Below are 14,485 nucleotides of genomic sequence, written 5' to 3' on the forward strand. Positions count from 1 at the left end.
GAATACTCCCTGCATTAAATATGTCAGCGGTAATTTAGTCATAGTATCAGATGAAAACATAGTTGAGCAGGAATGGAATCAAGATATAGGAGGAGTAAGAGGTATTTACCAGCAGATAAGTGACCATAGGAGCCACTGGCAGCACTTGAGCTACGAGAATTGTGAGGAAGTGGTGTTAACTGGAGTGAGCCTTCAGAACTTCGCGTTAAGCTTTGGATGTCGAAATAGTCGGATATTGGAGAATGAGACAAAGCCCGCTTGCGGCTTTTTGATATATTGGTTGGTCGGGGACTTGTTAATCGGGAACCTGAATGAGATAAAAATTTTTAAAAAAGAAACAAATAAACAAGTTGTTACATAGAAGCAAAATCAAAACCATTTCTTTAAATGTCTAAACTTATGAGGTGAGTTGTTATGGCAGTTTTAATTTATTAAATTTGTGGGTTAGAAGATCATTTAGCAATCATATGGTTTTGGGTTTAGTCTCATTGAATGGCATCTTGGGCAAGTGTCTTCTACTATAGTCCTAGGCTGACCAATGTGAGACAATTTGCTGGACAGAAACTGTGTAGAAGCCTCCTCATCATCATCATCATCTTTATCATTCAATGTCTGTTTTTCATGCTATCAAGGGTTGACAGAAGCTGGCAAGGTTGGGAGTCATACTAGGCTCCATTGTCTGTTTTGGCATGGTTTCTACAGCTGGATGCCCTTCCAAATGCTAAATATTTTATAGAGTGTACCAGGTACCTTTTATGTAACACCAGCAACAGTGCTTTTTATGCAACACCAGCAAAAGTGCTTTTTATGTGGCACCATCACCGTGAGGGTCATCAAGTACCTTGCAAGACAGAAAAAGGTAAAACCCCCTCAACTCGGAGTGAAGAGTAGTATCAAGGGAGGGTTGGCTTTCTGCCAGCTAAAAGATTAAAAGAATAGAGGGACAGAGATAGGTGTCTTGCTGTAGATACATGGATACCCCAGCTGGAAATGAAAGGAGAGTGGGTTAGAGAATATGGTGAAGATGTGTCAGGACATGCCCTTGGGGGACATTGGGTTGGTGATGCAGAAGCTTGGACTGGATGAGTAGGCAGGATAAAGGTGACTGCAGCAAATAATGGAGATATTTATGGGAGAGGATTGGGAACAAGGGTTGTAGTAGATATGTGAAGGCATTGAGAGTGGATGGCAGAGAAATGAGAAGCGGAAGGTGCAAAAAGGAGGTAACTGGTGAAAACAGCAGACGGGAGAGGATAATGAGAAATGGAAGTAGTTTGGGGATGGGAAAGAAAGGTAACAGAGAAAGCTGGTGGTGGTAGTGGGGGAATGTAATCATAAATGTGTGCGTGTTTGTCTCCCTGCCATTGCTTGAAATTTGCTGTTGGCTTCTTTATGCTCCCACAATTTAGCAGATCAGTAAAAGATACAAATAGAATAAGTACCGGATTTCAAAAATAAGTACTGAGGGGGGGGGGGGGGGGGGGGTCACTTTGTTTGACTAAAGCAGTGGTTCTTCACCATTTTTTTTTTTTACCTATGGCCCTCTTTGCTTACTATTCTATTCTGGTGGGCTCCACCCCCATAGCCATTTTAAAAGCTGGTTTTATAGATACATTTTTAAAAATTCCTATTTTGTTTTTCACGCACTCACTTGTATAGGCTTACAATAGCTCTCACTGAGAGAACATATTTCATTTGCCAGAGACATGTTAAACTATTTTCAAACATAAGAGAAAGAAACCAAGCAGTTTCTTGCAAGAAATACATCTAAAGCAAAATTTTTTTCTTTCAAGGACTCTTGAAATACTTTTCTGGATTCCCAGTTGATTATTTTGCTTGCATGGACCACCAAAAATTTTGTATGGACCCTGGTTGAAACCCACTGGACTAAAGTGTTCAAGGCTGTGTACCAGCATGGCTGTGGTCCAACGACTGAAACAAGCAAAAGATAAAAAGATAGAAAGTTAAGAAATAGACTTTTAAAATATTTACTTCTACATTGTATTTTGATTGGTTTGGTCTCTGATTATCATTAAACTTTTAGAATTTAATTTGGCCACATCTGGTCATAATATTCTTCCTGTATTATCTTCAATCTGGCTAGATCTGGCCTATTACACATACCCTACAACGTCATTCTATAAATAAACCATCACATCATTGAAATCTCCAAGCTACAAAGTATTTGGCACTCTGGATCAACTGGAACCTTCATCGTCATAACCAACAATCAACAGAACAGCCTGCTTGTGAAATTAACATGCATGTGGCTGAGCACTCCACAGACGGATGTACTCTTAACATAGTTCTCAGGGAGATTCAGTGTGGCACAAAGTGTGACAAGGCTAGCCCTATGAAATATATGTACAACTCACTTTTGTCAGCTGAGTGTACTGGAGCAATGTGAAATAAAGCATCTTGCTCAAGGACACAATGCATCACTGGAAATCGAACTCATGACCTTGCAGTGATGAGCTAAATACCCTAAACCACTAAGCCATGCACCTTCACTAAAGCTTCAAGGTAATGCATGATTAATTCAAATCAATGTGAATCAAAAAGCATTACATTTGACAGAGAAAGCTGAAAGATTAAATGTTAAATTCCTATTCATACCAGAATAGAAAGAAATTGGTTTCAAATTTTGGCAGAAGGCTAGTAATATCAGGGGAAGGGGTAAATCAATCATATCAACCCCAGTGCCCAACTGGTACTTATTTTATCAACCCTGCAGATGAAAGGCAAAGTCAACCTTGGAGGAATTTGAAATCAGAACAGATAGGAATTAAGATCTTGTATTTCTAAACTAAGGAAATGTTTGTTTTTAATGAAAGGAAGGGTTAAAATGTAACAAGTAGAGGAGAAAATAAAGGTAAAAAACAAATTATATTAATGATGCATTTTACTGTGTTAATTATCATAATATTTAATTACTTGTTAAAGAGTTCTAAAAAAATTATTATGATTATGCTGCTCTTTTATCTTTTACTTGTTCCAATCATTGGACTAAGGCCATGCTGGGGCACCACTCGAAGAGTTTAGTCAAATAAATTAACCTCGGTAAATCTGCTACTTATTCTGTTGGTCTCTTTAGTCAAACTTTCAAGTTATGGGTTTGTAAACAAACCAACACCAGTTGTTAAGCAGTGGTGGTGTGGTGAAGGTACAAACTCAGGCACACACACACACTTATATAATGGGCTTCCATACAATTTCTGTCTATCATATTTATTCACAAAGTATTAGTTGGCCCAGGGCTCTAGTTGAAGATATTTGCCCAAGGTGCTGTGCAATAGGCCTGAACCTAAAACCAAGCAGTTGCAATGTTGAGCTTCTGAACCACACAGCCATGTCTACACCTATTTAAAAGACATTTTGTTTTTGTTAATTAATTCATGTTGATTTCTGTAGTAATTATTTTTTGTGTTTTTACAGAAAGGGATATGAATTTGGTGTACCTACGTTCAAGGAAGAATGATGTGAAGAAGAAGAAAAAGAAATATTATTTACTTTCAAGAGATGCTGGTAATGTGATACTTCCACTGCCAGGCGTTGGTGGGATCTCTGAGAACATACTGCGCTGACTTAGACTTAATGGGGACGGATAATCTACCAGGGAACCAGCACTTCCAACTGGAAAACCTGCAATGACATAAATCGTAGACATTATAATAACAATAATGGTTTCAAATTTTGGCACAAGGCCAGCAAATTTAGGGAGGACATCAACCCCAGTGCTCAACTGGTACTTATTTCATCAACCCCAAAAGGTTGAAAAGCAAATTTGACATTGGCGGGATTTTGACACGGGACATAAAGACAGATGAAATGCCACTAAACATTTTGCCTGATATGCTAAGAACTCTGCCAGCTCACTGCCTTGTTTAAAAAGTGGCCAGCAAGCTACTATGGAGAATAAAACCCTGCACCTCACTAATTCCAGCTAAGTGCTCTGTACCATTAAGCATAGTGACCCTTGACAAAGAAATAATGTTAATAACAATAATGATAATAATAAGATACAACCCTCTTAAGTACAAAATAACCTGGCTATGGAAAATGAAGAAGGTGAAAATAGTGCCAATTATAGTTGGGTCCTTGGGAACAGTATCAGAAGGTATCAAGAGAAATATAAAGGAAATCGGAATAGGGTGCCCAGTAGAACTGTTACAAAAGGTTTGCCTCCTTGGCACAGCCAGAATAATCAGGAAAGTACTAGGGAGTTGAAAAGAATGGATAGCATGGTACCGTAGGCTGCAGGTAGCAAGCCCACTACACATGCAAGACTCCAGGAGCTCCAACAAAATCTATGATAAAGAGAAATAATAATAAATGTCCTGATGCAGTATTAGGCAGTGGATCTCATGGCTTTTGATCTTAACTGATTGGAAGTGTTATCACATACATCCTTTGTCTTGGTATAAAAGTTGGGCTACAACAAATATTCTGCTCAATACCACAGATTTGCTTGATCTTAACTAGTTGAGCATGTCCCTTAATGGCTGATGATATGTGCATCTCTGATCATGAGCAAAAGTAGTGGGGGAGCATCACAGCCATGTGTTGAGAAGAATTGTTTGGGGTTTGAATAATTTGCCTCTGGAAACATGGGTGTTTCATTCTCATCATTCTTAAACAAACCTTATTCAGGGACCTTTTGAACAGGATGAGCTACTCGACCTGCTGCAAGGTCATGCACTGTTTATCTTGATATGAGATCACCATGTCGTGCACATATAGTTCTGATGTATTATCTATTTATTGCCCACAAGGGGCTAAACATAGAAGGGACAAACAAAGACAGACAAAGGGATTAAGTCGATTACATCGACCCCAGTGCATAACTGGTACTTAATTTATCGACCACGAAAGGATGAAAGGGAAAGTCGACCTTGGCGTAATTTGAACTCAGAACGTGACGGCAGACGAAATACCATTAAGCATTTTGCCCAGCGTGCTAACGTTTCTGCCAGCTCGCCACCTTATAGTTGTGATGTATGTGCCTGGTGTACCCTTATCAGATGGGTAATCATGATGGGTATATTGAGCTTTCGTATATTTGTACTCCAGTGTCACTTTGATGGCATGCACTGCTCTCTCACTCAATAATAATAATTGAATGATATCTGAGAAATGTAGGTTTGTCAGAGCAGCTAAATGGTATGAGCAGAAACCTGAACAAGTGTTTGAGAATGACAAATTTAAGCTTTTGTGAGATTTTACCATTCATTGTGATAGAATGATTGAGATAAGAAGGCCAAACATTGTGGTTGTCAACAAGAAAGTAAAAGAGGCCCAAATTATCGATATCTCTATCTCAGGAGACAGCAGACTGAAAAATAAAGAGCATGATAAAGATGGAGAAGTATGAACCACTGAAGGAGGAGGTTGGAAATTGTGGGGAAGAAGAAGGCTTTAATGATTCCATTAGTGATTGGAGCATTTGGGATGCAATTTAGAAAGCTTTGAGGATTGTGAAAATAAAAGAGAAATTGATGGCAAGGTAACAGGTCATGCAGAAGACAGCACGTCTAGGTACAGCAAGGATTTTAAAGAAAGTCTTGTCTTTGTAAGGCACAGGTTCTTATTGATGTAATGTACAATATTCACATTTATAAAGGTTTTCCAGCATTTATCAGTAGTGTATTGTGGGAAGCTAGAATCAAACCTAGCAGTAATTAAATTTCAAACAGAAAAGATTAATGTTACTTGAGATGTAGGAATAAAGTTTGTTCATCATTATTCAAAAATTCCTTTTTACTATAAGCTGAATTTCAGCAATGGAAAACTTGACATTGTAAAGGCTAGTTGCTTGTGCTTCAAAGGGGTTCACTCTGGCTTGCTTTTGATGAGAGATGAAGATATACATTCTCTAGTGGCTTTCTCAGTCTCTGCTATGATTCTGGTGGGTTTTCACTTTTATACAATGGAAAGCATAGTGATGACGTACTATGATATAGTATGATATTCCTAGAAGCTGATTGGTCGGTAATCAGGGTGCATTATCTGACTCAAGTGTGGACTGGACCCAGATATCAAGGTTGTGAGGTTTTGCTTCCAGGTCTCACTACAGACAGAGTGGATTCCAAATTTGCTGCTCGTGTTTCAGCTGGTAGAGGGACAACAACAACAACAACAACAACAGCAGCAACAGCAGTAGGTTACAATCAGGAGTGCTGAGTGTGCTACTTCTAAATGTCTACTATTACACTGATACCAACTATTTACTCAAGCAGATTGAGTGTAGCTATTCAGTGACCATAACAATACTAACAACAACAAAAGCAAGAAGAAGATTAAAAAAATCCTCTGCAAAGGTGAGTAATCAAAGGAAACTATATGATTGTTTGATCTACTAGAAATAGCAACCAAGTCTCTTTCAAATCATACTCTACTATTACACTGATACCAACTATTTACTCAAGCAGATTGAGTGTAGCTATTCAGTGACCATAACAATACTAACAACAACAAAAGCAAGAAGAAGATTAAAAAAATCCTCTGCAAAGGTGAGTAATCAAAGGAAACTATATGATTGTTTGATCTACTAGAAATAGCAACCAAGTCTCTTTCAAATCATACTCTACTATTACACTGATACCAACTATTTACTCAAGCAGATTGAGTGTAGCTATTCAGTGACCATAACAATACTAACAACAACAAAAGCAAGAAGAAGATTAAAAAAATCCTCTGCAAAGGTGAGTAATCAAAGGAAACTATATGATTGTTTGATCTACTAGAAATAGCAACCAAGTCTCTTTCAAATCATATTCTACTATTTTTTTTTTTTAAGCTAAAGGATATATTGGATAATTTAGTCCATGATGCATTATATCTGGAAGAAATATGGATGAGACTCACAGCTGGAACACCTTTGAATCACAGGAATGCTTGATCATGGTTAACAACAATAACAAAACTAACAACACCAAATAATTTTACCTGGTAACAAGGCAGGGCTACATCTTCGAGAGGCCAGTTGGTTGTGGTACAAATTCCTCTGTAACTGCTCCCAATGTAACCGAGATGTAAAGTGTGGCACAGCATCTGCGTTTATTGGACTTCGCATACTCAATATGGAGACTTCCGGGTGGGAGGGACTACTGGATAATCTGTGGAATGGGGTGGAAAATCAATTGGTGTGAATTAGCAGTCGATTTGATGAGAGTTTATTTGAATTATGTTTGAAGAAAGAAGAAAGTAGGAGGAAGCAGAAGAGGAAGGAGAAGGGGAGGAGGAGAAAGAAGAGGAGGAAAAGAAAATGAAGAAAAAGATAGAATGAGCAACAAAGGGTAGAAGATATTCAAAAGAACAGATAGCATGGTACCGTAGGCTGCAGGTAGCAAGCCTGCTACACATGCAAGACTCCAGGAGTTCCAACAAAACCTGAAGAAAAATAACAATAGTAATAATAATAATAATAATAATAATAATAATAATAATAATAATAATAATAATAATTTTGGCACAAGGCCAGCAATTTAGGGAAGGAGGAAAGTTGATAACATTGACCCCCAGCTCTCAACTAGTACTTATTTTATCAACCCTGAAGGGATGAAAGGCAAAGTAGAACTTGGTAGAATTTGAACTCAGAACACAAAGACAGGCAAAATGCGACTAAACATTTTGTCTGGCATGTTAATGATTCTACCAGCTCACTCACTGTCTTACATAATAATTCTTTCCGTTATAGGTACAAGGCCTGAAATCTTTGGTGGGGAAAGGGTTAAATTGATTATTATAACCTCAGTGCTTATCTGGTATTTATTTTATTGACCCCAAAAGGTTGAAAGGTAAAGTCAACCTCAGTGGAATTCACAAGTGGGCGACAATTCTTTCCTCACCAAGTAGAGATTCAAAAAGTTGATGAGGGCTTGGCAGAAGATTAAATTGTCTGTCCTCTATCCTTTTAATCTTGTCCACTATGCAATTTCTTTTACTGTAGTTACAAGATAAAGGGAAACTGCCTCCCTTTTTTGGCCCAAAGGCTGGCAGTGGAGCAATCCGCACAATGAACTTGGCAGATAGCCAACAACAGCTGTCAACATAATTTTACAAGCCAGCAATTTTCAGACAATGAATGAGTGCATACAGAATGGTTTTTAATGTTTTCTGTGCATCACATACTAACCACTTGACAGCAGTGTGTCACTTTATTGTGTATTTGAGGTACATTTTGTTCTCTGCGGAGGTACTATTTGTTCTCTGTATACCATTCTCCTGTTTGAACAACTTTCAGGAAAATTGTAAGATCAACTAGAAATGTTATCTATGACAGTCCAGCGTCCTAAGCATGATGAAGTTCAACTGTTCTAAGTTAAATGCTATAAAACTTGGGTCAACACTTGTTATTATGCAAACCCACAGAAGCAATTTGCAATACATTTTCTTTTTTTTAATGATTAAGAAAAGATCTGGAAGTGTGGCCTTACCCAGGTGTTGGATGATGAAATGCTGTTGGTGGAGGTGGTGGCCAATGGTATCGTCCTTCTAAAGTGTGAGTATTCAAGGGCAACGACTGGTTGATGGGAAGACTTGCGTAAGGAAAAGGAATACCTGAAACAAAGCAGAAAATCAAGGAGACATTAATGATTTATATTTCCCCCACCCACCAAGTTTGCATTTGTGAGTCACAAAGCTGCTGGTGTATACAACTTGGAAGGAATAAACAGAAGACTTTTTTTTTGCTCCAAACATTGATTTATTAGCTATCTTCAACTATGTACATCAGCAAAAGCTGTACACATGCACACAAATACATGTGTATCCTCTTTCAAGCAAAATAGTCACCATGAGGGGCAAAATTCTTGGGATAGACTCAACACCAATTAGCAAGCAATTCTATTTTATTGTACCATCCACAGTGTACAAAGAGCTTCAATGTAGTTTCTATCTACCAAATTTCATTCACAAGATATTACACTGTGTAACAATCTTTTTTTTTTTTTTGTCTTGGTCAGTAAGTGTTATTACCTATTTGCTTCTATCTAGAAATCAAAGGAAATCACTACTATTCCCTTCAAACTGCTTCATAGTCATGTAATCTAGGGCTCCTTCCCATTACATGGCACTGTGGGCAGATGTCTTATATTATGGTTTGGGACTAACTAATGTTTTGTGAGTGGAATTTATAGACAAATACTGCAAGAAGCCTATCAAAGGCAGACAGGTTGTAGGAGTGAGTGTGTGTGTGTGTGTGTGTGTGTGTGTGCATACATTCGTACCCTTATTTTTTTCATCTTTTTCTATTATCTGTTTCAGTCATTAGACTACGGCCATGCTGGGGCACTGCCTTTAAGAACTTTTAGTTGAATGAATCAACCCCAGTACTTTTTTGTTAAAACCTGGTACTTATTTTATCAGTCTCCTTTTGCCAAACTAAGTTATAGGGATGTAAACAAACCAACACAGGTTGTCATGTGGTGGTAGGGGACAAACACAGACACAAAGAGACACACACACACTACAGGCTTCTTTCAGTTTCCATATACCAAATCCACTTACAAGGCTTTGGTTGGCATGAGGCTATAGTAGAAGACACTTGGCCAAGGTGCGACATAGTGGGACTGAACCCGGAACCATGTGGTTGGGAAGCAAGCTTCTTACCAAAAAGCCACACCTGTACCTAATACTCATTTTTGTGTGAACGTATGTATATGTGTGTCTACTTACATGTAAAAAAAACTAAGGATGAAAAAAAATGCCAACCCCCGAATCTCACACAGGTAAAAAGAAAAAGACACAGAAAGAGTGGTTGTAAGAATACAAACCATATGGAGAAGATTCCAGCAGACCATTCCTTGGATCCAGGAACTGGTGGTGAGGTGGTATTCCACCAAAGAAATGTTGAATTCTTGGGTCAACATTGTGTGGTGGGAAAGGAGTTGGACCAACCCCTCGATCAACAGTTTCAACTCTGCTGCTACTTTGTTCTTTAGAAGGCTCTGTAGTACTTGGTTCCTCATCAACCCGGGACAAATGTCCACTTAGGGTACGGTTACAGGCTCCCCGCCTGTTCTTATGCGAACCTGAAAAGAAAGAAACAAAAGTTATGAATTTAAGAGAATTAAAGACAAGAAATGAAAATGGAAATAAAAATAGCATTTTTTTTTTTTCACTAGACTTAAAACACCATCACTATCAACATCATCATCATCATCGTTATATGGTACACATCTTTTGTTTCTGACAATGCAATTGACCAGAACCAATTTAAGCCACCCTCAGTGGTCATTGGACTTATCAAATGGTTTCTTTTATCCGAGTTTTCCCAGATTAGAGAAAAGACAAGGCTGGTAAGTCTATTAGGGGCAATCAGCTGCAGGGGTAGCCAAGAGAATTAACAATGCTGGACTCAAATACTTTAACATAATCCCCATTTCATTTGTAGGTTGGTTGGATGGATGTTCAATCCTTGTTGAGTTCATCCATTCTTGTGGACAGGTACATATATTTTTTTTAGTACTGCCAGGTTGTTCATTCAGTCTCCGTACACCAGAGTGAGACCCTAGAATGATGCTGCACAATTAGTCACTGATGGCCTGATTATGAAACATATACTATTGGTTTACATGATTATCAATAGCAGATTATTTTTAATCTCACCTAACAGATTACATTGTGTAATAAAATTTTAATTTTTTTTTTTTGTCTTTGTAAGTGTTATTTCCTATCTGCTTCTACCTAGAAACCAAAGGAAATTACTATTATTCCTTTCAAACTTTGCTTTTCTGACCTGGACATCAATGTTTTGAAACTGACCTATTTTCCTATTACATTTCAGACTGATTCAGCCCTGAGTTGCTGAAGCAGAAATATCGTTATAGCAAATATTCTGCTCAATACCACAGATTTGCTTGTCAGTTACTAGGCCTTAATCACTTCAGCATGTCCCTTGGCTGCTGACAATATGTGCATCTCTGATCATGAGCAGGAGTAGTGAAGGAGCATCAAAGCCATGTGTTGAGACGGATTCTTTAGGGTTTGAATAAATGTAAGAAAAGCAAAGTTTGAAGAAAATATTCGCCATTTTTCATACTTTCTAGGGTTAAGTGAGCAAGCAAATAGGAAATAATATTTGCTACCCAAGTAGAAAAATCGTGTTACACAGTGTTATTAATGTCATCACCATCACCACCAACACAATTACCAAAAGCATCAACCTGAAGGTTGCTCAACCTACAAGAAATAGGAGCTTCATCTCCCTCAAATCAAACCCTACCATTTTAAAAAAGAAAAGACTGCCAGGGTAAAAAAAAAATGAAAAGCTGGCTGGAACAACATTGATTTTAGGTTTGCTCAATCAGAGTTGACCTGGGGCTAAACAACATCATCATCACCATGATCAACAACAAAACATTCTCATCAACAATAACAATACAGCATCATGAACAATAACAGTAGCACATAACCCTTGTTAGCACCACGACCATCACTATTACCACAACAGCAACCACCACAAAAAACAACAAACCTACAAAGAAGCCTCTATATCAGTGGTTTCCAGCCTTTTGACTTCCAAGGACCCCTTTATTTAAATGAGTTTTTTCATGGGCCCCTTTTAATATGCTTGTATGTGTGTGTGTGTGTGTGTGTGTGTGTGTGTGTATGAAATTTTGAATTTAGTTCACAGATCCCCAGTACTGCCTTTGCAGACCACGAGGGGTCCATGGACAACAGTTTGAGAACCACTGCTCTATATGGTCACTTGACCAGTTAGAACTGTTAGAAATAGCAGCCAGATTTCCCTTCAAAAATAATCTAGCATCTTAAAAAAGGAAGGACACATTAATGTAGATCCAGATATCCATTATATCTAAAAATATGATCAGATGGTTATGGGCGGAATGTCTTTAATTACAGAGTTGTTCATTCAGAGATGACCTAGGACTGAACAATAACAATAACAACAGCAATAACAATCTTCACACTCAGAAATTTCATCATCATCATCATCATCATCACCACCACCACCAGCCAATGACAGAGCTTCTACATAATCGCAATGTAGTCTCTAATATGCAAACAGACAGATTGGTCATGGCTGGAATATTTTACGTCACAGGGCTGACCTATAGTCAAACATCAAAGATAACAAAAATGCATGCCAATGATCTACTTGGTTGTTCAGCCTATAGGAAATAAGCTATTAGAAATGACAGTTAAATCTCCCTCAAATCACAGTCTGCCAACAAAAAGACACATTAAGTAACACAGTTCTTATATAGGCCTGAAAAGATAGTATGGTTCTATCACTAAAATGATTTTGATCATCAGTCTGCTCTTTGCTCAACCAGGGATGAACAAGGTGGAGTGGATTGGCCAAACAAACAACAACACAACAAAATTGATTTGCAAAACATAATCATGTTTTAAAAACAATGAAATTATTTTATCCAGTATAAAAGACAAAGACTGACTGATACCAGCAAAATTTGGACTTCGTACTGTGAGGGACTATATAGGAGAGCAGAAATCCCTGATGGTAACCTAATAAAGTTCCCTACCGCTTTCAGACATGTTTATGGAAAGAACATTATTTAGCATGCAGTAATGATTAAGCTGGTGCTTTTCAAACATTTTTAATTATTGACCATTTTGTTTCACTTACAATTTTTCAATGCTTCCTCCCTTGTTCAATGGACCCATCCAAATCAACCATTTTAAATATACATACATAAAGGCAATGGCACCTGTGCCCAGCGTCGCCTTTCTGGCACATGTGCCCGTGACATGTGTAAGGATTTTTGAGCGAGATCATTGCCAGTGCCCCTGGACTGGCTCTTGTGTGGGTGGCACATAAAATACACCATTTTGAGCGTGGCTGTTGCCAGTACTGCCTGACTGGCCTTCGTGCGGGTGACACGTAAAAGCACCCACTACACTCTCGGAGTGGTTGGCGTTAGGAAGGGCATCCAGCTGTAGAAACTCTGCCAAATCAGATTGTAAACCTGGTGTAGCCATCTGGTTCACCAGTCCTCAGTCAAATCGTCCAACCCATGCTAGCATGGAAAGCGGGCATTATACGATGATGATGATGATGATGATAATAATAATATCAAGCTTGAGTAATTTAATTTCTGGAACTAATCTGATGTTGGAGACTATTTACCTCAGCACCATTCAACTACGATATACTTTAATACAAGATACTAAAATACTGAATAGCTGTATTACTATAATGATAACTGGTGGTAGTCTTTCATAGTCCAATAAAGGCAGTTCTGCAATTTTTTGCTGAATGACCTGCACAAATAATCCGATTATAGTGATCAAATGTATGTGCTGTGCATTAGCTCACTCACTCCATCAAATCAACACTGCCTGAACAGGTGTACAGTATCCAACGTTTGAGGTGTTAAAGTGATCACAGAGCAATTTAAGATGAAATGTTTTACTCAAGAACACAACACACCACCTGGTCAGAAATTGAAATTACAATCTCATGATTATGAGTGCAACACTTTAACCACTAGGCCATGCACCTTCATATTCTTTTCTACTCTAGGAATAAGGCCTGAAATTTTTGGGGAGGGGGAGGGGCAATCAAGTAGATCTACCCCAGTATGCAACTGGTATTTAAATTATTGACTCCAGTATGCAACTGGTACTTAATTTATCGACTCTGAAAAGATGAAAGGCAAAGTCGACCTCAGCAGAATTTGAACTCAGAACATAAAGACAGACGAAATACCGCTAAGTATTTTGCCCATCTTGCTAACGTTTCTTATTTCTTTACTGCCCACAAGGGGCTACACACAGAGGGGACAAACAAGGACAGACAAAGGGATTAAGTTGATTATATCGACCCCAGTGCGTAACTGGTACTTATTAGAACTGGCATGCTAATGTTTCTGCGAACTTGCCACCTTCATATTACTATAATAATATCGACTACAATACTAGAATATTTGACACAATTATCATGTCCACCTTAGCTACTGACTAAAACTTTGGTTGGTGGTTTTGGCCAAACTTAGGTTATTATCATTATTTTTGTGATTGTGGTTAACATGCAGTTTATCATAATCATCATCATTATCATTTAATGTTTGCTTTCCATACTGATGTGGGTTGGACAGTTTGACAGGAATTGGCTCGGCAGAAGACTGCATCAGACTTCTGTGTCTGTTTTGACTGTTCTTATGGTTGAATGCCCTTCCTAACACCAACCATCCCACAGAGTGGACTGAGTGCTTTTTACATGGCATCAGCTCAGGCATGGTCAGTTTTGGCATGGCTTTTACAACTGGATGCCCTTCCAAATGCCAGCCACTTTACAGTGTGGACTGGATGCTTTTCATGTGGCACCAGCGTTGGGAAGGTCACCAAGTAACTTGCAAGACAAAGAACCTTTGAGAGAAGAGGGGGGGGGGCTTGTTTATCATAATATTGCATCTAAATTATTTCTGAAGTAACAAATAGTTGTGTTTAATAAAATTAAACACTTTTAAATTATTTTAAATTGCCCAAAAACATGGCT

General features: G+C 38.3%; 1 protein-coding gene across 5 annotated transcripts in view; it reads right to left on the reverse strand.

Annotated features, from left to right (window-relative positions):
- LOC106867430 (transcription activator GLI1) overlaps positions 1-14,485 on the reverse strand; it is a 442,162-nt gene that overhangs the window by 12,051 nt on the left and 415,626 nt on the right. For all 5 annotated transcript variants that reach the window (XM_089364167.1, XM_089364168.1, XM_052973914.2 and 2 more), the window contains exons 4-8: positions 9,774-10,031; positions 8,436-8,559; positions 6,946-7,115; positions 3,511-3,642; positions 110-307 (exon numbers count right to left, since the gene is read on the reverse strand). In XM_089364167.1, coding sequence (XP_089220293.1) covers positions 110-307; positions 3,511-3,642; positions 6,946-7,115; positions 8,436-8,559; positions 9,774-10,031 — 882 coding nt within the window. The remainder of the gene's footprint in view (positions 1-109; positions 308-3,510; positions 3,643-6,945; positions 7,116-8,435; positions 8,560-9,773; positions 10,032-14,485) is intronic.

Source organism: Octopus bimaculoides, chromosome 16 (assembly GCF_046866305.1).
Source record: "Octopus bimaculoides isolate indiv1 chromosome 16, ASM4686630v1, whole genome shotgun sequence".
NCBI lineage: Eukaryota > Metazoa > Mollusca > Cephalopoda > Octopoda > Octopodidae > Octopus > Octopus bimaculoides.